Source organism: Apaloderma vittatum, unplaced genomic scaffold (genome assembly GCF_000703405.1).
Source record: "Apaloderma vittatum isolate BGI_N311 unplaced genomic scaffold, ASM70340v1 scaffold35448, whole genome shotgun sequence".
Classification (NCBI taxonomy): Eukaryota; Metazoa; Chordata; class Aves; order Trogoniformes; family Trogonidae; genus Apaloderma; species Apaloderma vittatum.
In genome coordinates this window covers 8,968-32,476 of record NW_009729691.1, presented here as the reverse complement: position 1 = coordinate 32,476, position 23,509 = coordinate 8,968, and the positions used below count along the sequence as shown (strand labels likewise).

The window sequence follows — 23,509 nt, the reverse complement described above, 5'->3', positions numbered from 1 at the left end:
TAATGCAGTGCAAATTTCTCTACATAGCTCACTCAAACACGGGTCTGTGGAATTTCAGTCCTGTGTCTCAGAAGTCGCTTGCTGATTTGACCAAAAACGTACTCTTCAGAGACAAATAGCAGCTCATGAGGAACACAAAAGTGGTTGGAATGGTCCTTACTGGTTTGGAAAGACAGAGCTGGGCAGCCCTTGCAGGATCCCAGCCTCCCGAGTCATACAAGACCTGTGATTCTGGCACTGCCTGTCACTTCACGCATCTTCACATGCAGGAAGTAGTGAGAAAAAGGGAGATGAGACACACTGCAATAAAATGTGCTCTCATTAAGTTAGAGAAACAGTGTGATAGTGGCCACGGTCCCACAGAGACAGGTATCATGTAAACACGTGGAACACAAAATCTCTGTTTATTTAGTTCCATAATGCTGAGTCATTTGAAACATTTACTAATAAACACGCACAGTTCAGTGTCATGTTTTTGCAATGGAGGAGCAAGCATTCTGGATGAGGTGGCCATCAAAGAGAGGGAGAGATTATTGGGAACTAAGAAACGGGAATCGGGCCGAAAAAGATGGTCCAGAGGAAAAGCAAAGACCGGATAACTGAAAGATTGTAGCAGCCTGAGGAGACAAATGTGAACAGAACCAGCAATACAGTTAACATGGTTTGAAATAGTTAAGTGCAAGTCTTAGACCTGAATGGATGCAGAAACTGAGAAGGGTTCCCTGTTAGGGAACGTACCTGAGAGTGGAGAAAAAAGGGTGTGATGAGTACAGGAGGAGTGGAATGCCCTGACCTGCACCACTGGCTGACCTCCTGAGGGCTCTGGTGAATGCGGGTGTTTCCATGATCTATCCCAGTGGAACTCTTGTTTCTCCACGGAGTGGAAAGGGTATGTACTCTGCGGCAGGACATATCAGAATCACAGACTGGCCTAGGCTGGAAGGGACCTTAGGGATCGTTTAATCCAACCTCCCTGCCATGGGCAGGGACACCACCTCTCAACTAGATCACATGGGGACCGAACATATAGACCCCCAGGAAGTGCTGTGAACAGAAACTGTTGAGTTTTTATTGTGAAACGCTGAGGGATCCGTGGCTGTGTGTGGAGGAATTTGAACCTTTGTCAGCAGGGGAAAGTCTGGCCCTAAATAAGCAGGAGCAGCTGAAGAGAGCGAAGAAGAGCAGTACTGCAAAAGGTGGCCAAATTACCTCCAGAGAGCAACACAAATGCAGTCCTAAAATCTACTGCATACACATTCCGTGCGTGAGTGTGAGTCCAGTCACCCCATTTCTGTGGTTGTAGTTACTCCTAATGTGCAGTGTTCTAACCTCAAAAGAGAGGACATGGTCACACTTCTTGAAAAATTAATGTGAAGGCTGAACTATGTTCAGTGGGAATTTGACAGGCTCCCAGCAGAGCCTGATTTTTTTTTCTTCTATTTTTAGACACAGCTGTAAAGCTGTAGTCAAGAATTGCTTACATAATATTTTAAGAAATGACAGCAAAGCACAATGGCATATTTTGACCTTTAGCATTAGATAAGTAATTGGCAAATGAAGTTAATTTTTATTCAAGCAGGGAGACTTGCTTTTTGCTTGCTTCTGAACTGCTACACCATCATACACGGTTAAGCCACACAGGTACATTTCAAAAATAGGGTTTGGTTTACTGGCCTGCCTTTTCCATTTGGTGGCCTCTTCAGGTGAAAGAAGACCACTCTTCTGTTCTCTGCAAATGCCAAGTAGTGCATGGTAGGTACTTGTGTGTGTGTGAGTGCATGAGAGGAGAGAATTTTGGCTTTTTGTGACTGGCATTCTAGTACTGCCACAAATCATCTGAAAACTACCCCAGAAAACATCTTTGTCACTGTGCAGCTGTGACCCATGGCTTGTCTAAGCCCCTCCGTGAATCCTCCCTTTTCCTTTTCAGACGCTGGGTTATGGGCAAGTCAGAAAGCCAGATGGATATAACTGAAATGAATACTCCAAAACCAAAGAAGAAACAGCGATGGAGTGGCCTGGAAATAGGGCTAACGGTTGTAGCGATTCTGCTCGCCATTGTAGCCATCACAATGACAGTTCTGTATGCGACATACGATGGTGAGTACACTGAAACTGTCTTCGAATGTACAAATACATGGGAATGTACAAGTATTTTAAGATATTACAAAAATATTTTAGTAAGTAGACTCCTGTGGTTAGCATATAGTAAAAAAAATGAATTGATGTTGCGCTGTGCTGACATGTTGCCTTAGAAAGGCTGTGTTGCACGGTATATGTAGCTGCACTACCTGAAACGTTAAGAAAATAAAATAATGAGGTCAGCTCGGCATTATTAGCCCACTAGGAGAAAGTTGTACCTTACCCAGGGTATAAAATTAGATGTTTAATAGCTGCTGCGTTATAGCCATGTTTCAGAAGTATGTCACTAGACAGTAGCACACAATTACCAGAAACGTAAAGCTGCAGCCCCATTTACTGCTGCCGGACACTGGCACAAAACTGCTTTTTTCTTCCAGCAGGGACTCTATAAATTATTTTGTCCACCCAAAGCTGTGGTAAACACAAAACATCTGCTTGTTCTGACTTCTGTTTGTAATTAAACAGAAAAAGCAAAAAACTCTACAAAATCCAACACTACTGAAGAAAACTGATTTACAGTTCTCCCTCCATGTTCCTGTATATATATGAAAATCCAACTTGTTTCCTTTTACAGGCTGTTGCAGCAAGTGAGTGTAGTCACGCTAAGAGATGTTGTGATTCAGCAGCCATACTAAAATATTTGAAAATAATTCCATTCAGGGGTAAATACCCTGATAATTTTTGAAAAATATAATACAGAGAAGCTAAAATTTCTATCTGAGGTCAAACTAGAAAGTTTCCTTACAGTGGAAATTAAACACTTTGTTTCACTTTAAAGTACTTAATAACTTTGCTTAAACTTTTTATCATAGTCTAATTCAATTACAGAATGGAAGAATGCCATTCTGAAATGAAAAATAAAAAATGTTTTATTTCCAAAGTCTCAAAAGGAAACATTTTCATGTTCCTGAACGTTGTATTTTGTTTAGAAGATGTCAGTCTCCTAAAGTCTCAGAATTTGCAATTAATTCCTCCAAAATCTGTCATTGATAGGTACTGCTAAATTCCAACTGACTTTGCAACTGCCTTCAGTTCATGTTATTTTCCCCTAAATTTCTTTTTATAAAAATTATATTTTGCGCACCTCTAACTGATTGATAGAACATTTTCCTCTGGTGACGACAAAAATTCCATCAGGTGAGTGACCAGCACTCGGTGACCTTAAAGGGATGAACATGGTCCTATCTTTTTAGAGCCTGCTCCTATAAATATTCACTTACTGAGTGCGAGGTGTCCACTCATCTTTACCTGGCTGTACACTGCAATTAAATTCAATTCTAAAGTGACTGTCAATGAAAATAATAACTGCCGTAAGTTTTATTATACTGACATTCAGTAAAGAATTAAGAATATGATTGTATCCTCTTTCAGATGGGATTTGCAAGACATCAGACTGTATAAAATCTGGTAAGAATGGAAATATTTAATTATTTTTATCTAATCTATGTTAATATATAATAATATAATACTAAACTATTTTATAAACAAATTCACCACCATGCAATGTTCCCACCTAACTGCAGACAAGTTCAGCACCTTGAGGCTTGGGATCTGCTAACCCCAGTCACTTTCTTAGCATGTTTCTTCTACAAATGTAAAATCTTGTGATACGGTATTGTCAGATCTTACAAAGTCACCAGGGACTGGCATTTGTAGTTTAAGACTTAGACTCTCCAAAGAATGCCTCCGGCTTCAGAAAAGGCTTTTAGATAACTCAGAAGATGGCTCTTCCCACCCACACCCCCCTCCAAGTCACATTCCAGCAGAAGCTGTGTCCCTGGAGCAGGTACAGAAAGAGAAAGTTCTGGTCACTGATGGCCGTGCAGGATGCCATCCTGCTGGCTGGGGAGATGCGCTGTTAACCTCCACGTGGTCGCTGTGAACCTCCAGGTGGTCGAGCGGCTGCGGGCTGCGAGGTGCACAGGGGAGGCTGCCAAAGGGTTTAGGCCCCTTTTAGACTCGCAGCATGCCAGAGGCAGCACAGAAAGGTCACGATGTCGCTTTCCTTCTGTGGGAATACTCAGTTTGGGCATTGCTCGAGATGGTAGCTCAAGTACCGAGGGCAGGTGCCTCCACAGCTCGGTCATGCGGGAGTTACCCACGGGTGACGCTCCAACACAGGCCACTCTCTCGGTAACGGCCCAGTGGCATCAGCTCAGTCTAAGGATTTTACAGGATTTGTTTCAGGTGGTCATCGCTGCCTTCTAGTTCCAAGGTGGTTTTCTGCCACCATGAAAGTTCAGGCTTTGGCTTGAAAAGTGATCAAATTAGTTATCTACCTGATTTTGATCTCTGAAGGTGCTCATTTTCAACCGAATACACGGTTAAAAAGAACTTCTGATAGACTCTGTAGTGATGAATGAGCTCAAAAAGGAAAAGCAGTAGGAGGTGTGGAGAAAGGAAACATCAAGTAAGGCTGAAACAGATGCAAAAGCAAGGGTGCCCGAGTGGAGCAGCCATTTCTGACCGTAGGATGGTCTGCAGCTCCGGCGGGTGTTTCTGCCTGGCGAGGGGCACTACCAGAGCCAGCTAAAACTCCGCCTGGTCCGGCAGAGCCAGGAACCAGGATTTCCATGGGCTAAAGCAGACTTTGCTAGAGAAGTGCTGGGCTTTCTCCACACTTCTGTGGCCATTAAATGAAACGTGGTCAGATCATGAAAAAGGGGAGGCAAGTGTTGATAAGGATGTAATCACCAAGAAGATTCGTCTGATTAGGTGGTCACTGGAGTGAGTTCGTTCTCGGCTCCAGAAGCAAAACACTGGAAATCAGGAGCCCAGAATGGTGAGCTGGCACGTGCTCAGGCCTCCACTGCTCCAGGAGCTTCAAATATAGTTTAAAGAGTTTGCTAGATTTTATAATTTAGCAAGAAAATAAATTAATGTTTAAAAATGCAATGTAAAGTGCTTAAACCAGAGAAATAAACTGAATTATTCCTGTTTAATAATAGTCTGGCTGGGATTAACCTACAAGTTTAATATTACTTCAGATCAGGACTTTGTAACAGTTCCATCTTTAATTTGGCTTCTTCTTCCAGACCATGTAAGATAACATGCAGGAAGAAGTTAGGCAGATAGATAGAAAGCAAGAAGTATTAACTTTGGAAAATTTACTGTGGTCTTTCAAGGAATATAATTAGGAATAGACATGAAGTGAAATGGTCATGTCTTATATGTAGCAGAACTGACCAATACTGTGAGAAATTTTGGCAACAAATTTCAAAATTCTGCAGTAGGTTCAAGCCACTGAAAAAGAATGAAGATACTGACAGAATTCAGAGTGCATTTAGCAGAAGAGCATCAAATAAATAAGTAGAAGAAAAAGTGTAATGAAAACTCAATTGGTTATACACAGGGTAAAATATCAGTAACTGCCTGATAAGGTGATCCGGGAAGAGGGAATTTTGCTCTCTCTCCTATCGGTTTCCCCTAGGTAAGCATATCCTGTCTCTCCTATACCCTCCCCAGGTCACTGGCTGTTATATCAGCTTATATGACTTTATTTGTAAGCTATTAAAGCAACAACTGGCAATCAGGAGGACTACAGTAAAATTAATCATTAAAAGTAATTGAGATGGGGCTCCACATTCTTCAGTGTCAGGGAATTGAATAACCAAGTGAGAACAGGAACAAACCCAGGCAGTGGTTCGTCACAGCGATACTGAGGACTAACAAAAAGTGTGCCATATGTTATGTGTATTTTTATGTGCATGAATTAACCTGTATTAGAATTAAAATAACAAACCATCCGTCTCGCACTTAGTATTTCCAGAGCAAAAATGTCTCAGTGTGCCCAGGCATGAACTTACCATAACGCTTCTTTGGGCACAAGTATCAGCTTATGACTTGGAGAATATTTAGGATTCTGTCCAGTCTCATCAATCCCACTGACTTTGAAGAGGCAATTCAGGTGTCATTATGCTTCTACATAGATTTTTTTTAAAAAAAAAAATATCACTTTTCATTGATTTTAATATACCCCTGGTATCAGCCAAATAGTGAATGGTTTTCCTGGGGCTCAGATGTGCAAATTACACTCTTGAGTATTCTTGAGGAGAACACTTAATACGTTTATTTTGCACGAAGCCCTAAATGAAACACAGTTCCTGTGACTGGGCTCTGTTGTGTTTGCAGTACTTAAAGTTCAAGTTTTGATTAAACGTTGATTAGCTCACGTTGGCTAGCCTGGCCTCTACAGCAGAAAAGTATGATAGGTGATTATTTTGGTGTGACAGCAGTAAGCAAGGAAGATTAAACAGATGTTGACTACAAGTAGAGCAACCTGATTCTGCAGTTAAAGCAAGGTTTGATATTCTGTGGACTGCATAATTTCTCAGATGTCCACAAGACGGAGGTTTCTCCTTGGTTTTACTGGTGTGAGTGTTTTTGCCAAAGTGACAAGACGGTGGGCAAGAGCCATCTTTCCCTGGTGTAACCTTTCTCTGTCCTACCATGGCTTTTCGGCAGGGCTGGCACACTGCTCGGGGTGAGCCAGCGGGGATGGCCGGTCCTGCCTGTTGAAGTCTTTGTTACTGGACTAACACACGCCAAGATAATCCAAGGGACAGCGCTGCCCTTCAGATGCTGCTCCAGCACAGCAGATTCCTAAGGGCACCCTTAAAACAGATGTTAGTAGTAATTAGCAGTCTTCCTCTCTTACAGCAAATGGAGCTGAGACAGGAATAAAGTGCAGCATTCAAAACATTCCCCTTCTCCTGGGGAATCACAAAGTCCAGCGGCACTTCTTAAAGCAGGGTCAGCTAGAGAAAGTTGCTCAGGATCTTGCCCAGGCAGGTTTTGATTATTTCTCAGATGGAGACTTTGCATCTTCCCTGGCCACCCATTCCAGTGCTTGACCACCCTTACAGTAAGAAGTTTTCTCATAAGTTCAAAAGGATTTTTTTTTTCTTATTTCAGTATGTGCCCATTGCCTCTTGTCCAATTTGACAGGCAGAGGGAAAATTCCTTGCTTTAACAGACTGGACAGTAGGACTGGATGCTTGGCTTTCTCATGAGTTGGTAAAATCAAGTGTCAAACTTAGTGAAAACATGACTGAGTATCACAGTCTCTGGCTGCTGGCGTGATCCCGTGTCCTTTCAAACTGAAATCAGCCTTCCATTGACTCAGAAGGAACAGAATCAGGTGCGAGGCATTGTACATACTTCTGCTGTGTTTTTTTATGCCACTGAAGCAGTCTAAAATTGAAAATATGTGTGTGTTCATGGCTTTTTCCATCTTCCAAGCACTGGAATATTGTAAAACCATCACATGTTGGCCTAAAATATAACGCTTTCAGGCCATTGGAAGAAAACCAGGGGGAGGCAAGTCAATGTAAATACTATAGACTGTCTATCCACCTCTCATTTCCACCAGCATGAGAGACACGGAAAATATTGAAAGTACTGGAGAAATAACTATAAATATTTGACTTACCCATGTGGGAGGAATGAACACTTGAAATCACAAGCCTCACCATTTACTAAAAATAATGTCTGAAAAATGGGAAGGATATTCAGTGTCCTGGGAAATTCAGAGGTAGAGCTCGCTCTTGCCCGACTCCGTAGCGTCTCTCTTTCCTGTGAGAGACTGCGCTGGCATACCAGTGGGGGAAGAGCCTGGGTGGAGGAGGAATACAAAAGAAGGAAAAGCACAGAAGGTTTAGGAGCAGCGGTTGTCATCAAGGATTAGGATTTCGCTAGAGAATCCCTTGTCACAATTAGTCAGTGACTGGTTAGTGTTTGATGAGCTCCAAGGGGGGCACTAGGGATAGCAAAAGGCAGTATCAATCCTAGAATAAAATGTGGCATAGGTTCTAGAAGTCTGGACAGGGTCAGGAAACCATTAATGGGAAAACTTTCCCGACAAGAACTTACGTGGTACAACAAAGTCATTATTTTACTGAAACAGATTGGATTCAGCTGAGCCTACATCATACTTAATCACCTAAATTACATTAGATACTTAACCTCTGTCTTCTGCTTATAATTTCTCTTTGCACCACATTTCAACACAAAGAAGTATAAGTCGGTAAATGAAACGTTTTAGATTTCATTTAAAACTGATCGGCTACTCACAGGGAGTCAGACCATTGATCAGTTTACCCATCAGTAAAAAGAGGCAACAGAAAACATGCAAGTCCTGGGCAGTGAAGGAACAGCCGTGGTTGTTTACTGTTAACTCTGTTTGATCTAGAACATTCAAGTAGGCTTGAGCCTATTCTCAACTAAAGGAAATATATTTATTACTTCTGTCTTCAGAGAAAAGAAGCGTATTAATTTATTTTCTCTAAAGGTTCTTCATGTCTTGATTTGTCTTGTATTACAGCAGCCCGAATCCTTGAGAACATGGACACCACTGCGGAGCCCTGCAGTGATTTTTACCAATATGCCTGCGGAGGGTGGCTTAAGAAGAACGTCATTCCAGAAACCAGCTCCCGTTATAGTAACTTTGACATTTTGAGAGACGAACTAGAAGTTGTTTTAAAAGGTCAGTGGGGTTTATGTTTGTGGACTATATAAAGTTTCTTCTCGGGCTTACGTGCTATCCTAATAAGATGTGGTTGTCTGGCAAAGCTTAAAATACTATCAGATATTTGAGTTTCCTGGTGTTTGGTTCAGGACAAATCTACCACAAATCTTTGCTTGGAGAACGCTGTGGAAGTTTTGCCATCGTGTGGTGACCAGACCTGACCTTTCTGGTTGCCAGACTGTGTGTGCTCGTGCGCGCGCTGTAAGAACTGAAATCTGTGTCGTTACCCTTGTGCACTAACACTGGCAGCTGGGCCAGGTGAAGAGGAAGGAGCCTGCCCGTGCCCCAGGCAGCTGAAGTGCCGGAGGTTGCTCTCTGGCAGCCCGGCATCCCGCAGATCTGCGTGTCTACCTGACCCCTTCAGGCTCAACACACCAACAGTCTGATGCCATCGCAAGCAATGCAGTCTCCAGAGCTTTCTCCCCTCAGCTTTTGGAAGGCAAAACTTCCCTGGAACCTGAGATGGATGCAGAGCAGTCATTGTCCACCCTCTGGTCCTCAGCATGGTAGCACTACGGTTCCTCCCGTGGCTTTCTAATAGAGATCAGATCTTCAGACATATTTGCTGTCTGTTTCAGATGTCCTCGACACACCAAGCAGCAACGATATAGCAGCAGTGCAGAAGGCAAAGACTCTGTACAGATCGTGTGTGAATGAAAGTAAGTGTCTCTTATTTTATCACATAAGGTACATATAAATATCATGCAAGCATGCCATCTTCACAGGCAGTTACACCTATATCCTCCTAGCTCCTGGGCATGAAAACTGAAGTGTATCCATTCTGTCCAGTCAAATAAGAATGTGAATTGTAAAGTTGGTATTGCGTCTCCTGTTTTACTAGCTTGGATATTTGAGGTGAAACTACACTACTCTTCAGTTACCAGCTTGGTGCAGATATTTAAACTCAAATCCTTTCAGTTAAACGTGAGATAACTTCTTTTGTAGAAATTATTGGGGATGAGGGTGAAAAATAACAGGCATCCGAGGCTTCTAGAAAGACGGGGAGGTTGCCGATTTGAAGAATTTGAGCTAGATGCTGCCACTAGAATAAGGAGCAGTAAAACAATTAGCGGTGCTTCCTAAATCATGATTTTATAGTTTCTATGATGTTATTAGTACTTCCCAAAACTATTATTCCAAGATATCTGCAGAGCAAAAACACAATAGTTCTTCAATGTCACATACACTGTTTGCAGTCACGACTGAAACGTTTTTTTAAATTAAATGCTGAAGCACAATCATGCATCAGCACATACTCCTGTTGTGGTGACGGCGAAGGTGTATTTCTCAGCTTCATTATTCTGAACCCATTACAATAATATAACATTTGTGTGGTTTAAAATGTCCTGGTAACTCATTTTGTTTCTTCCAAAAGCTACCATTGATAGCAGAGGTGGAAAGCCTTTAATCAGTTTATTGCCAAGTGTCTCTGACTGGCCTGTAGCAACAACTAACTGGGATTCTTCCTATGGTAAGATAATCGGTGTTTATTTCCTTTTCAGTTAAAATATGCCTAAAACTATTGTGCTTTTCGTTGCTTACCAAAAATAGAGACTGAGTCTACCTTTCATGTGCTTAGGTGCTGCGTGGACAGCTGAGACAGCCATTGCACAGCTGAACTCCAGATATGGAAAAAAGGTCCTCATTAATTTTTTTGTTGGCACAGATGATAAAAATTCCACAGCACATATCATTCATGTAAGTCTCCCTGGGTGGCGGTGCCTTGTTGATCCTAAAAGCGCAGCAAAATAACTAGAAGCATAGACATAAATGTTAACCAGCAGAGCCAGGAGCGATTTGAATTTCACCAGAGTAAAATGTAGATCCGTTTGTGAATGTGTGCACTTTTCAAACTTAAGTTTTGGGTTTCACGGCATTGTCTGTTCTCAGAGTTAACACCTGTATCCTGTGCATTCATACACTTGCTCTCAGCAAGATGAGAACAGCAGAGACAGATCCAGACATGCAGACACAACTTCTGTGCGTGCTGGGCAGAAGACAGACAGCATTACTTACATGTGCACGCAAGCAAATAAGTCGACACAAGTTCCTTGCCATGTACGTGAGGCAGAAAGCTGTGTCACTGAAAACCTGGGCTACAGTGCCAGTGGCAGAAAGCCCCCCAAGGGGGTTGCGTTTTCCCAAGGCGTTCAGATGCCAAAGTAGTAACGGGACCGGCCGTCAGCTGGCACAGGCAGGAGAGCGCCCGCGGGCATTTGCATAAGGAGTCTGTGCAGAGCGCCCTGCGCCTGAGCGGAAGGGGAGCTCTGAAAATGGAAAATCCAGAGGAAGACACGTGTGGTGCGTCCTCACCAGCTGCTCCTGAGACACAACAGTTACACAAGCAAAGGTCTAATCTTTCTCGTCAGTGGGCAGACAGAGCCTTGACTGTGACTGCCTCCCTTGTCTGTGGACTGTTCTGCCTCCTGCACAGCCACTGTTTTCACCCTGGTTGTGGGCAGCAGGCATTCTCAGCAGCCCTAGAAAAGACTGAACAGAAAGACAAAAAGGATAAGGAGAGTGAAAAGAATTAAAGGAGGGCAACAGATGAGGGAGAAACTCCTGTTGGGCCAGAAGATAATTTGGCAAGAGTGAAGCATCAGTGACCTGCAAGTGGCAAAAGAATAGTACAGTGCTACATCGTTTTGTCCTTAAGCACTTTTTAATTTTTATTTGAATTTATAGATCGATCAGCCTGGGCTCGGCCTGCCTTCCCGCGACTACTACGAATGCACTGGTGCATACAAAGAGGTAAGATGAAGCTGACAGATCACTGGCCACATTTTAGAGGTTTTAGCCTGTATTTTCAAGGCAGACACATCCTCAAGAGTGGGGCTAGGCAAAGAGCAGTCCTGGCCCAAAGAGATTCCAGTACTAGCCCTGGGAAACATCCGTGCGAGAGTTGGGGAAACTGTGTCTATAGCACATCTAGCCGTACTGAACTGAGGTGCAGCAAGAGGATTTCTAAATGTTCCAAGAAGCAACAGAGGAGTTACACTGCTCCTGGGAGTAATTTTCCCACAACGCTAATTCAACACAGCCCATCAGCATTTCTCTCGGTTTTATGTTTCTGGGAACATTGCTCTTTGGAAGCGGTATTTTTAGAAGTTGTAATTAAAGTGAGCTAGAAAAACACGGGTGATGGCTTAAATATCGGCATACAAATGTCTCATTTTAAATAATGAAAACACAGCGCAGTAGTTGAGACTGTTTAGCTTTGAACAGTGCTACAAATTATCCAGCAATTTTCCATGAGGGAATTTTCAAAGTTAATTTCTACTTGTGATCTAACAGCATTTCAGAATAAACTACTATTAAACTGTTAAAGAAAGTGGTGAAGAATTGCAGTTCATAAAAATGAAGATGAAATCTTAATCAGGATATGTTATACTTGGAAGAGTGTTGTCTTTAAAATGTTTGTATTTTTTCCTGCAGGCATGTTCTGCCTACGTTGATTTCATGATTTCTGTAGCTAAACTGATTCTACAAGAAAGAAACATTTCTTTCAATGAGAACGAGGTTTCTGAACAAATGAACAGAGTTATGGACCTGGAGAAAGAGATTGCCAATGTAAGAAAAACATGTTTCAAGTATCCTTTAAATAACTATTTCCTTAATACTCGGAAAGCTGACTGTAAAGTGAGTTGTTAGGTCACTTGCTAACGTTCCTTTGAGGGACCATACGCTGACCAAAACCGTACGGGGCCTGGGACACCTCACAAGACAGACGTGCCTTCTAAGGAGCAAGGGCAAATATTCGAGTTAGCTGTCTTCCAAAGAGCCACATGTTTTATCCTGGTCTGTTCACAGAAGCCCTGCAAGAGAAGACAGAGAGGGGGAAAGAGGGACAGGCTTTGTGTTCAGTCTGTTTTGGAAAGCGAGGTTTGGGAGATGCTTTCCGGCCTCCTCTCCTTTTGTCCTGGTGTCCCTGCGGGCGCTCGGCTCCCGGAGCAGGAGGTGCCCAAGCCCTGCCCTGCCCCGGAACACAAAGTCATGTTTGTCCTGCACGAGCTGCTCCACAATGCTGATTGTTCCCAGGGCATTTTGCATCAAACGCTGTTCTCCGTTAAAGCACGGCCTGGAGAAACAGCCAGCAGCTTAACTCGCGCAGAGGAAAACAAATGGAAATTCAAGCACTCAGAGCAAAACCAGGGCTTGTGATTATTAAACAGTTCAGAAGGTCCTAAAGGTGAGGGCGGCTGTAAAACAAGCCAAATGCACATTTGCTGCAAGCTTCTGGCATTTTCAAGTTACGCTGATAGTAACGGCACGTGTTTGGCACTGAAGCCATCCAATTTTGATTTTCTTAACATTTTCCTGAGAAACACACCTCTGGGCTTAGCTCAGGGACGGAAAATTGTTACAAGAAAAGGAGTTCGTTGGGGAAAGATTCCAGAGTCCTCCTGCTGACCCTTGCTGTTCAGACACTCCAGCGATAAGAAATGGCCCCGTGCCATCAAGGTGTGAGCGTACGCGCATTTTTGACACGCTTGTGCCAACTCCCAGTGCCTGGACTAACACAAAGCCTGGGCTGTGAGCGAGGACTCCCTTTCCATCCCGTGGCTCCTGAAAGAACGCACCAGAGAGCACGTGCGTCCTGCTCAGAGCGCTCACGCTGCACGCCTGACACGGCACACTGGTCGCCCTGTAATCAATAAATACATCTCCTGTATTCCCTTCTCCCACGATCTCGCCCCCTGCATCACCCCGTGAATACCAGGAGCACACTCTGGTGCGGAGTGTGTCTGTTGGCACTGGTCGGTGGTACATGTCTGTGTTCCAGTCGCGCTGTTGATGCCCTAACTCAAAACAAATCCGAAGAGTGAAGTTCCATTTTACTGTCAGATTTAGTTCATTTAATCTGTCCTTTTTTATACTTGTTATCTATAAAATGCTGCCCATATTTACACATGAAGTACTTTACAGTTAATGCGAACTTACAGTAACGTATTAAGCCAGAGGTACTTGTCTTCTTTCTTTTTACTTCCACTTACCCAAACTCCTGTGAACTAACTCAATGTATTTAGTGATTTCCTTGTGAATACCTTTGACAGGCAACAACCAAATCTGAAGATAGAAACGATCCACTTCTGCTGTACAATAAGATGACCTTGGCGCAAGTCCAAAACAACTTCTCGTTGGAAATTGATAATAAGGTAAGTGATCAACAACCTCATATTTTAGCCTCTAACTTATGACAGTGAAGCCGTGTTGTTTTTTCTGTTAAAGATGTTTCTTTCTTGATCTGAGACATATTTGAGACTGAACAGGATACCTGACATACATATTATTTTACGTAAATATCTGATGACATTAAACTCTATGTAAAAGACTGTGGCTTCTGTACCCACAGTTTCTCCTAACTCGAAGGCAGATCTTGCCCTCTGCTTCAACACCAAGAGATGAAAAAGGACAATGGAAAAAAAAATATCAGGAGTTTGACTTCCCCTCATGATTCAGGACGGCAAATCTTGCAGAATGTGCACACAGATAACTCTTGCTGCAGATCAGGAGAGAGCATCCCTTGCGAGAACAAAGAAATTCCCTTCTGTGAATTACCACAGCGGCTCCAGAGGGCCGGGCACACGTGTTAAGCCTGGAGCCACCAGCGATGCCAACCTGTTGTAGCGTGACTGGTCAGGCACTCGCTTTATCTTGAGCTGTCGATTCAGAACAAGAAGTCCCATTTTTCCAACATTCCCTCTGTAAGACGGGCTCCCAAAGGTAGCAGAAAGTCCTGGCTATGGACCAGCAAAATTCTCCCCTCTCCTCCAGCCGCAGCTCCCCCAGGACGCTCCCGCTCTGCCTTTTCTCTTGCGCCGGGCCAGGCGCCGCTTGTGCAGCATAACCCTGGGTTCATGGCACCACAAAGTCCAGCCACAGAACAAAGATTTGATAACACAGGTGTGCCTCCTCAGCCACGTCGTGTCTTACTAGAGGTGGATATTTTTTATCACAGGGGACATAAACTTGAGTGCCTTGCACAACAGGGGAGCAAGTTAACCAACATGTCACGCGGAGAGAGCACTGTGGTCCCGCTGCCACGAGTAGGACTGCTGCCACTCGCTGCCACGAGTCCCACTGGTAGGACTAATAGGATCTCCTGGTACCTCTTTTGAGGCCAGGAAGGTACTAGGAGATCCTATTAGTCCTACCACGGTTTCATAATCACTGCTATTTTTATTGACTTTAAATTCTTCAAATTATAAGACGGTTCACTTCTGCCTAGCTTAATTTGTTTCAGTCATTTACCTTCTCCCCCAGGTTTCAGCTGAACAGTTACCATTACAGTCATAATGTCAGAAATGAACTCTCGGCACAGAATGGTATTGCCCTGGTTATTTTCAGTTCCTGGGGAGTGCTGCAAATCAGCAGTAATCATCTGCTCTAAATTTACCAAAAAAAAGCTCAAAAGACACATGATGGGCGTTGGTAGCATTGTTGTAACAGTCTAAGGAGAGAACAGCAATTATTTCTAAGATTCGTTTGAAGTTTGCTGCTTCTTGTTTAAACCTGAGGTGAGTCTGTTCCTGAAAGTTTATCTGCTTCCCTCAGCTACCTAAGTCTGTCTGATCAAAGATGTTACCTCTTCCAATCAAAATTCCTTCTCACAACATACAGACTGGGAAATACCAGCAGCGCTTTTCAAAATAATAGGCATAACAAAAATTTTAGAAATTAACCCCCCCAAGATGATGAGAAAAGCACAAAGGTCGTTGCTTAAGCGTAACACCTTCCCTTTCCTTACTGTGTGCTCCGGCCAGTCCTCTCGCTCCTCTGCTGGCTGAGGCAGGCGATGCTGCGAGCCAAAGGGAGATCCCTCTCCTTATCGGCAAACTGGGAAGAGTTTCCAGCAGAGAGTGCCCACACGCTCAGACAATGCTCTGTTCAGTCTAGCTGGACACTACGGAATGAAAACTTAAAATGCTTTTCATAGGGACTGGGTCAGGAAAGTTAAGTGGGCCTCTCAACCTAGGGCAGCATCAGCATCGAGAAAACGCATTTAGGGCCAGAGAGGCGGAAAACAAACACAAAGTTGTGCCTTTGTCTGTCCCAGATGCTGCACACGGATAGTGGATTTAACGTGTCTGTTTTGAAGCCTATTTAAAATAAATCCTTTTATGGACTTGAGTGTACTTCAGAACGAGTCTTTGCCATATGCTTCAGCACGGGCTGCCGAGTACGCCACGACTCGTACTGCCCCCGGATACAGAGACGCGCCGTACTGACAATCAGCCTGCTGGGTGCCTTTGATTTAAAAGTTCTTGGCCAAATACAGCAAAAAGGCAACGGAAAAATTTTACTTAATATACCGTTTCTGCTTTTCCAGGCTAAAAGGTTTTTAATCATGGATCTGAAATCAACACAATGTCTCCACCCTTTCTGCTAAATGCTGCCCTCTTCTAATCGGATTTCAGAGCACAGAGGATATAAATTCTCTCAGATACGACTCCACACACAAGTAGTGCAGCTGTTAGGAAAACTAAATGCAGAGCATTTGTGTTACACAAACATACTTCAGCTGGAAAGAAACAGGTAAATGCTGTTTCTTTATGATATAGCCATATATAATGCATATTGATTTTCCAGGTATTCAACTGGTCAAAATTCATAAATGATATAATGTCAACCGTACAAATTAACGTTGAGAACACCGAACACGTCATTGTTTATGATCCAGAATACCTTACCAAGCTGAAGTCTATCCTTAACAAATACACCCCCAGGTAGGTATGTTAGATGTTCTGTAATTTGCATTTCTAATAAATGTAAAAGCAATGTTACCAGCTTATTATTGTTGTTTCGTTAAACAGAGACCTTCAAAATTACATGGTCTGGCGATTCGTAATGGATCTCGTCAACAGCCTCAGCCGTGACTACAAGGACACCAGGAACGCTTTTCGTAAGGTGAAGAGATTAATCTCTTTTTAAAGTTGTGAACCATAGAAAGGTATTTTTTAATGTACTTGCAGTGCATAAAAAAAATAACATCCTGAATGTTGCACATGCTCCTGCTTTCCCTCCCGCTGTTGGTGTTTCCCAGGCTCTTTACGGCACGACATCAGAAACTGCAGTTTGGCGTCGCTGCGCAAACTACGTCAACGGCAACATGGAGAACGCGGTGGGACGGCTATACGTGAAGGAAGCATTTGCGGGGGACAGTAAACATGTGGTAATGCTTTTAGTCTGTCCTAAACAAACAAGGACCGTGGAAAAATAACCAGATCATTTTATGGGATTTGTAACATTCTTATGGTTTTTTCCCAAGGTTGAGGAAATGATTGCAGACATACGCGATGTTTTTATAAAAACCTTAGATGAACTTGCCTGGATGGATGCAGAAACTAAAAAGAAAGCTGAACAAAAAGTAAGTTAAATCTTAAATATTAGTCATGTTGTGTATTTCTACAAAAAAACCCAATATTTCAACTGTTTTTCCTGAAAAAAAAAAAAAGCAGTAACATCTATCACAATTTGGTATCTACAAAACCACATATATTTGGGTTTATGTGGCACAGCATCTTCCAGACTTCCTGTATCAGATCCAGAGTACAAGGGAAGGGGCCTCTGTGGCGATTTATTATCTCATTTGTGATTGATTTTAAAACATGGCTGGGTTTGCTATGGATATCAAATTGTCTTGTCCCTAGGCAACAGCAATTAGGGAGAGGATCGGTTATCCAGACGAGATCGTGACTGATGACAGCAAGCTGAACAGCGAGTACCAGGAGGTAAGCACTCTCAATGGGCAATATAATTAGAAAAGGGTCTGGAGAGGAAAAATACTGAATTTGCCTCCGTAGCCAAGCCTGCACAGAACAACTCCATCTCATGCTCATTGCAGAGGTGTAAATAAGGATGTATTAAAAGCCAGTGTAGTACAGCTGATCCAGGCGAGGTGGTGATAAGCACGCGATGGTATTTCAAGGGAATGTATAAATTCTAGAGGAATTGCACTAGAATAAAACATGGAGCCAAGGGCGTTCCATCCAGTAGTTCCGAATCTGCCACGGATTGCCACAACACTGCTTCAGGTGGGTGCAAACATGCCTAATGTGGTAACTCTGCCTGCTAATCCACGGGTGGAAATTAGTCCCTCGAGAATGCTGCTGGACAACCTCTACAATTTAAGCCGCACCAGAGCTTTTTCACTGCAAAATGTGACGCCGGTGTTCTTTTACCTTGTGGGTTCATTCGTAACTCCATTAACGTACCTGCTATACATGCATGTTTAGGCAGAACATGACTTGGAAGTCAAAGTTTTAATTTTGAAAAATACAGACATATAACCAAAGCACGCTTTGTAAAACACCATCTGAGCCTTACTCCTGTGTTCTTTCTGAGGGGGAACTGCTGGTAGGTACTGGTTGCAAATGGGCAACTCCCAGAGCCTAGGGTCAAACCCAACAAATGCTGAACTCCACTCAAAATACACACATAAGGAGGGGACAAAGATCTCAGAAAAAAAGAATCATACAGCTGCTAACATAAATCCAGCTACAAATCAGCTCTGTGATGTAGCAGAGCACTGCAAACCAAGCTCTAATTGTAGATCAAAAAATACTCTTAAGAATGCATTGCTTAGCTCGTCGTGTTTAAGACTAGATTTTCCAGAGCCACGTGCCTTTTACTGCAAATCAGTAACACCACCACTAAGTACTTTTCCCTCTTTCTTTTTAGTTGAACTACAAAGAAGAAGAATACTTTGAAAACATTATTCAGAATTTAGTATTTACCCAGAAGAAACGGTTGAAAAAGCTTAGAGAAAGAGTGGACAAAGAGGAGTAAGTATTTAAAAATCCTGTGGATAGTCTTTCACCCAGTTTCCACAGGAGGAGGTAATCAGTGATGATTTAATAACCTTTCTTCTGCTCTTTTTCCTCCATGAAGAGGGCAGGTGAGAGGGCATTGCTCATTTCTCAAAGGCTGGACCTACATGAGCAAGTAGGGCGAAGAAACTGGGAGATGCTGTAGAAGGTGAAGTGCTCTGCAGTAGGTCTAGGCTGGTCCCTTAGCTCCTGGAGTGGATTAAGTGGACTCCTGGAGAGCAGCTTTTTAATTAAGTTCATCTGAAAGGTGCATTTCATCCCTGCAAATCTTGTTTCTCTTGTTCAGAGACTGCATGAGTAAAAAGAGAGCATGATTAAATGAGCATCAGTCGGGATAACGAAGGGAAAGGGCTACTAAAAAGATTAAAGGATTGGAGTGCCTGACATACGGTGAGGCTGTGCGCACAGGGGCACTGGACCTGGCAATCTCCAGAAGTACCTTCCAACCTCAATTATTCTGTAATTCCATTACTGAATTTCTAGGTTTGTTCCAGTAATCGCTAACTCTGCCATTAAGAACTGAAACTCTAACATTTATTCTTCCGTTGTTACTAGGTGGATCAGTGGAGCTGCTGTGGTCAATGCTTTCTATTCAGCAAGCAGAAACCAGATCGGTAAGGTTTACCAACTTACCAACTGGACACAGATTTAAAGGCCAAATTATTTATATATATACATATGCATGTATTTGTAAAATCAAGAAGTGAAACCATCTCAATATTATGGGGGTTGCAGAAGGGTCTCAGTGCAGTAAAATCAGAGATTTCATTCACAGGGTTTTCATCGCCTCATGTCTGGAATGGCCTTTGTGCCAAACAAGGGGATTCAGCCACGGTAACAGCAGTGGATTGGCTTGAAGTTTACTGACCAAGAAAATCTGGTGGCTCCAGCCTTTTTGATTATTTTTTTTTTGTAAGGGATGAACAGGGAGGACAGTACCACTTTTACCTGAAGGAAACACCAACTAAAAGAAAGTCGCAGCACTTCCTGCCATAGAGTACAGCGGCTTCCATGCCTCAGTGCCCCTTTGTCCCGGCTCGTTCAGCCTGGCTTTGGGAAGGGTGCTGGATTTCACCCTGCTGGTTCCCCGGCTGAACTGCTCAGAACCTGGAGCATTTCACGTGCTAGGCCGGAATCACAGAGCCCCAGTTTGCTTTCCGTACGGGTAACTACAGAGTGAGACCAGCCTCAAACAAATGTCCTGTTATTGAGGCAACAAATGTTCTGCATTTGATGATGAAATAATGCTGAAATATTAGCGCAAACTCCAGCTTATTCTCAGTTTCTGTGTCCTCACAACAATTTGAACAAACCTTTGGGGCTCACTGAAACCAGTATTTCCCAAAAGACAATGTCTGCTTAAGAAATCTCTCACTAGCTATCTCATCTATAGCACTTCAAGATCTAATTCTGAGTCACAGCACATAAGAGCCCCATACTAGTATTGCTTTAAGTAGTTCCATTTAAAGTCTTAACTATCTGAAATGCAAAAGTCCTAACATACACTTTTTACACATGGCTAAAGAAAAGCTTAAGGAATTTTGAGGTATCCTTAACTGCTGTTCTTAAGATTTAAAGTCTGCCAGATGACTTCGAGCTCACTGTCTGATATATCATTTAATTCTGCTCCTTTTGTGTTGGAAAAATGAAAATGGAAACCTGGCAGATTAAAGCAAGGGAAAACTAAAATTAAAAAAGACAAGAGTTCATGACAATGAAATCGTTTTCGTAATGCTTTTGAGTATAAACATTTCTAATGTCAGCCTACCCAAAAGCTGCCATGGTTAAAAATAAAATAGAAGAGAAAGCATTAAAATGGTTTTAAAGAAACCATTAGAGCTAAGGAGCTAAAGATTAGAACCACGTGGAAGCACTGGGGCTTCTCGTCGTGTGAACCGGCCCAGCTCCCTTCACAGTGCAGTCTTTCAAGAGTCCCAAAACATTCTACAGCCACAGAGAGAACTGTTGTGGGCTCAGTGGGACATTGTCAGCCTCCACATCATGCGGCCAAGAACAAGAAGGCACGGAGAAAACTCCTCGCATGAGTGCGGTCGTAAACAGGACAAGAGAATACAGCCCACTACAAACGGTGCTGTTTGTGCGGGAATTCAGCAGCTGCAACATTCACCTATTTTTCAGTTTTATGTCCTGGTCAAACCTTGTTGTATTTGCCAAGATTTATGAGCTTGCCCAGCCAACCCGAACTGCTCTGCCTTTGCAGCGGGTTCTAAAGGTACAACATGAAATAAGCCTTGTGAAATCCAACGTAGACAGGACTGTCTTGGCTTACCTGGCCAGCACGGCTTGGGTAAGGATGGCAAGACAGCGCCGTCAGTTTGGTTGGTAGGTGGTAACGCTAAATGAGCATTTAGCTCATTACTGAACACGTAGCACAAAAAGCTGCTCAGACACCTTTGTTTAAATAGCTTTGTTCAGTGATTTGTAGAAAAGGAACCATCATTTGGAAAACTGAAACTGGTGACTGGCCGTTAACAGGAGCCATAAATTCTTACCTCACCCTTTAGCTATGGCGTGCCACAGGATAATTAAAACAGTCTGATCTTTAGAGTGATGTCCGAATTAGCTTAGCATTAGCGTTTTTAAAAATATCACAATTAGAACATGATTTGGTTTTACTAATTTGTTTCTTAACAGCGTAGAAAAATGAGCACAGAAGTAGGTGAAAAGAACCACCTTTGTTCCAGTTCTTTCGGTGCCAGCTTGGCCTATTTTTATTGATTCTGACGGGAGTCACTGGGATTTTCAGTGGAAGAATAAATTTCTCTCTCAGTTATTTCAGGAGGGCAATGATGAAATAATTTATTCTTCTAGGGGAACACCCACTTTTCATGATGTTGCGAGGCTTATTTAATAACAATACAGGAGTCTGAGAATGTTAAGCACTGCAAATTGGAAAAGTAAACTGCTTTTTTTGCAAAGCAAAAGAGTAACAAAGACAAAGGAAAAGCCGATGATGATTTTGCAAGTGTCTGAAGAGGCCAGTGGTCCTGCTGACCTGTCCCGACTGTCCTACAGCCATTATGGTGTGTCCACTCACCTGGTGTTGCTGGTAAATGCAAGGGAGCAGCATGACTTTGGCTGAAGCCCATGGAAAAGGTCTGTTCACGCTGCACACGGAGGATTATGAGGCAAGGCCTTATCTGTGCTGTGCTTTGTTTGGGTTTTTCTGCAGTCTTCCCTGCTGGCATTCTGCAACCCCCTTTCTTCAGTGCATCGCAGCCCAGATCTCTGAATTATGGTGGCATAGGCATGGTCATCGGTCATGAAATCACACACGGTTTTGACGACAACGGTAAGCCCCGAGTTTCCCCTCGGAACGCACAGAACAGCTTACATGCTTTAGTGCTTAGACATTCCAGAGAGCAGATAAAATGACGTTTCTATAGATGACTAAATCTGGATTTCTGAGGCTTTATAGTATTGTTGCCCATGATGATTCCCAAAAGCACAATCCAAAGAACCCCTCAGACACTCCCGTAGCCGCTGGGCTGCGGCAACAGCCCAGAATGCGCGCCTGCGGCACACAAGGGCTTTTAATATAGTTGCTGGTCACCTGCTTTTCCCAAAGGCTACATCAAAAACCATCGTAGACTATACAGAATTGTGAGCATGGTGTGTCACTAGGCTGGAACTCAAAGATCTAGGTCTCAGCCTGCTGCCCAGCCACAGCGTTTGTTTCTAGACCTGCACTACTACCTTCCCAGCACTCAGTCCCAGGTCAGAACCGTACCAGGCTTCCTCAGAGAGCCTTAATCCCATTTGCCGATTCCATCTGAATTTGTTTGGGTTTATCTTCCACTGAAATATAGCCCTCTTTGCCGAAAACAAACCAAAAAGCATCATCTGTATGACTGCCCCATCCTCATTACAGCGATTTTTTTGCATGGGTGCCTGTACTCACTTGCTGCCCTGCTTACTGCATCAATCCCCTCTTTCCCCGTACACATCGTTCTGTTAACACATTGCAGGCCGAAATTTTAACGAGAATGGAGACCTTGTGGACTGGTGGACGGAAGAATCAGCACGCAATTTTAAGGAGCTATCTCAGTGTATGGTGTACCAGTACGGAAACTTCTCATGGGACCTGGCAGGTGGACAGAACGTACGTCAAATTTATTTGTAACTACCAATGTGGTTTCAAAATCTTAAGTCCTCAACATGCAAACACACAAAAAGGATTTTTAAAATGAAAGGTAGTGGTACAAGCGCCAGACATAGACCGACTGTTCTGAAGGAGGCAGGATTCTGCTCACTTCCTCTGATCAGAACTGTGGTAAGAACCTGAAGGTTAAAGACATGGAGAAAACAGAAAGAAAGAAAGAACAATGACTAAGCATGAGAAAATCTGGGTACAAGAGGTATGGGAGCCTAGAAAGCTCTCTGTAAGGGAAGAATGAGGATTAGGGGAAAAAGTACTACCCATATGCAGCTTGAGACAAGGGAAGTAAAGACAGTATAATCTTCTGCTAAAATTTCAGATTTTAGATGAATTCTCGCCTTTAAAAATGAAAAAAGCACAAAGTTTGACATTACAGGTCCTGGATAAGCTCTTCTTCTCAGAGGACTACAGTTTTCCTTTCCATTTTACAGCTGAGTGGAATCAACACACTAGGAGAAAACATTGCTGATAACGGAGGTGTCAGACAAGCATATAAGGTAAGAAGTATCCATTTCTTATTTTAGCTGAAACCATTGTAGATTGAGAATATTAATTTCAGAGCCTTTGAGGAAGAAATTTTATTTCTGTGTAAGAGACAGGACCATGCCTGTGCATCATTGAGGCACAGTTTAAAACTATTAACTACTGTATTTCTTTCATCCTAATATTTCCTGATACATATTATTTGTTCCTAGTGCACTTTTTCCAGCTGACTTCTTTCTTGGTAATTTTTTTTTCTGTTGTGAATAGGGAATATTTCATGCATCACACTTGGGCCATCAGCTAACTGAGCAGCTGCCTGCCTCTGTCTTCACCAGCTTTTTTATGCCA

General features: G+C 43.0%; 1 protein-coding gene across 1 annotated transcript in view; it reads left to right on the top strand.

Moving 5' to 3' along the window:
- Positions 1–1,937: 1,937 nt before the first annotated feature.
- The window catches only part of MME (membrane metallo-endopeptidase), a 27,015-nt gene continuing 5,443 nt past the window's right edge, over positions 1,938–23,509 (top strand). Inside the window, exons 1-19 of the mRNA XM_009874535.1 lie at positions 1,938–2,100; positions 3,514–3,549; positions 8,465–8,626; positions 9,247–9,327; positions 10,044–10,139; positions 10,248–10,366; positions 11,354–11,419; positions 12,104–12,238; positions 13,723–13,824; positions 16,259–16,395; positions 16,483–16,576; positions 16,713–16,841; positions 16,938–17,036; positions 17,320–17,400; positions 18,350–18,453; positions 19,054–19,112; positions 21,692–21,811; positions 22,488–22,621; positions 23,110–23,175. Coding sequence (XP_009872837.1) covers positions 1,941–2,100; positions 3,514–3,549; positions 8,465–8,626; positions 9,247–9,327; positions 10,044–10,139; positions 10,248–10,366; positions 11,354–11,419; positions 12,104–12,238; positions 13,723–13,824; positions 16,259–16,395; positions 16,483–16,576; positions 16,713–16,841; positions 16,938–17,036; positions 17,320–17,400; positions 18,350–18,453; positions 19,054–19,112; positions 21,692–21,811; positions 22,488–22,621; positions 23,110–23,175 — 1,980 coding nt within the window. The 5' untranslated portion in view covers positions 1,938–1,940. The remainder of the gene's footprint in view (positions 2,101–3,513; positions 3,550–8,464; positions 8,627–9,246; positions 9,328–10,043; positions 10,140–10,247; positions 10,367–11,353; positions 11,420–12,103; positions 12,239–13,722; positions 13,825–16,258; positions 16,396–16,482; positions 16,577–16,712; positions 16,842–16,937; positions 17,037–17,319; positions 17,401–18,349; positions 18,454–19,053; positions 19,113–21,691; positions 21,812–22,487; positions 22,622–23,109; positions 23,176–23,509) is intronic.